The sequence below is a fragment of the Arachis stenosperma genome, chromosome 3 (assembly GCF_014773155.1).
Source record: "Arachis stenosperma cultivar V10309 chromosome 3, arast.V10309.gnm1.PFL2, whole genome shotgun sequence".
Classification (NCBI taxonomy): domain Eukaryota; kingdom Viridiplantae; phylum Streptophyta; class Magnoliopsida; order Fabales; family Fabaceae; genus Arachis; species Arachis stenosperma.
The window spans coordinates 149,580,782-149,582,264 of NC_080379.1; the positions used below are offsets into that span (position 1 = coordinate 149,580,782).

Below are 1,483 nucleotides of genomic sequence, written 5' to 3' on the forward strand. Positions count from 1 at the left end.
GCATTGAGTGACTTATTATTTTATTTATAATACATGGATGCCAAAAGATAATTATGTTTGAAGTATTCAAGAACCAACGAATCACTACATGCAAGATGCGAAGGCCACGTAGCTTGAACGGGTTCAAAATGCAGAAACCGCAAACCAGCCACATACATTGTCATTCCTCCCTCCCTCTCTCAAACCTTGAAGATTTCATTACATATTGAGATGGATAGATTCAACGGAACCTCCCTTTTATTCTTTCTTCTGTTCTGTGTCCCATTCATTCTTCAGTTTCAGCCTATAGCACCTGATGAAGGTAGCCAACATATTAATCAAAACAACTACCCTGAAAAACCACTTCTCTCCAGGATAGTAATGGACACCATTTCTCTATTTAGAAAATCCCAAGAAAGTTCATGGGAGAAAATCAAAACCGTCATACATGACTTGCAGATGCAGTTTTCCCCACCAGATCTTGAGTAAGCTCGGTTCTTTAGACACCCTTTAGATTATTATATCTTTATACGCACAGAAATTTTTGTGTGACCACAAATTTAACATATCAGATCAACACAATTTTCCTGTAAACACAAATTTAGTGCTTTATTCTTAGGCCCATACAATACTTGGTGCGGTCTATAAATAATAAATGTATATTAAACTAAAGTTAGATGGGGATCCATTTTAATTGTAAATGCACTTCAAAATGATTTGTTAAATTTGTATTTATGTAAGAATATCTCTGTTTACAGACAGAAAAATGAACTCTACCATTTATAAAGTTTACCATTATTCTTGTGATTGTGAGATATTAGATTTGTGATCATCTAAGTAAATAGTATGTTTCCATATAAAACAAGGGAATTAATAAAATCAATGGTATGTATGTATACATGTTTTGGTGGTCAGCTTTAGGGGTGGGGCTGATAGAGGAGCTGATAGTGTCAAAGGAACAATGATGGATGCGGCTGAGAAGAGTTTTGACACAAGCAAAGAAACTGTTAAGGAAAGTGCAAGATCAGCAGCAAAAGTGGTCGGAGAAGCTATTCATAAGACAACAGTAAAGGTTACACAAACTGACTCTGAGAAAGAATCTCAAGCGGAACTCTGATGCAAAATCTCACAAGTATATACTGCTGTTTGTGAAGGTGATAGGAAGCTATGTGAAAGTAACTTTCATTTTCTTTGCTTTCTTACATTATTGCTCCAACTAGTTAATTAGGTTAAATGTTTGGAAAGAGTAAGGTGCATAGATATTCAGATATTGAAGAATAGAAAAGAACATTCAACCTTATCTCCAACAAATATTATATCACTTGTTTTTTATGACAAAACATAAACAATCATTACATCTCATGTGCAGTATCAAAAAATTGGTGGCATTATTAAGAGCGTCTTTTCATGAAAGTTTTTGCTTCCAAACTAGGCTGTTACCGTGCAAATGATCCAAACTGCTGTTGAGTAGCTTCGGTGAATTTCCGCATAAATACATATCAGA

General features: G+C 34.8%; 1 protein-coding gene across 1 annotated transcript; it reads left to right on the forward strand.

The window, feature by feature from the left end:
* Positions 1-210: 210 nt before the first annotated feature.
* On the forward strand, positions 211-1,096 carry LOC130966887 (uncharacterized). The gene is made up of 2 exons (XM_057891710.1): positions 211-464; positions 895-1,096. The coding sequence occupies exons 1-2, from the start codon at positions 211-213 to the stop codon at positions 1,094-1,096; spliced, it is 456 nt and encodes a 151-aa protein (XP_057747693.1).
* The last annotated feature ends 387 nt before the right edge of the window (positions 1,097-1,483 follow it).

Coding starts and splice junctions, on each gene's coding strand:
- LOC130966887 (XM_057891710.1), top strand. CDS start 211: ATGGATAGATTCAACGGAACCTCCCTTTTATTCTTTCTTCTGTTCTGT. Junction 465..894: donor TTTTCCCCACCAGATCTTGA/GTAAGCTCGGTT, acceptor TTTGGTGGTCAG/CTTTAGGGGTGGGGCTGATA.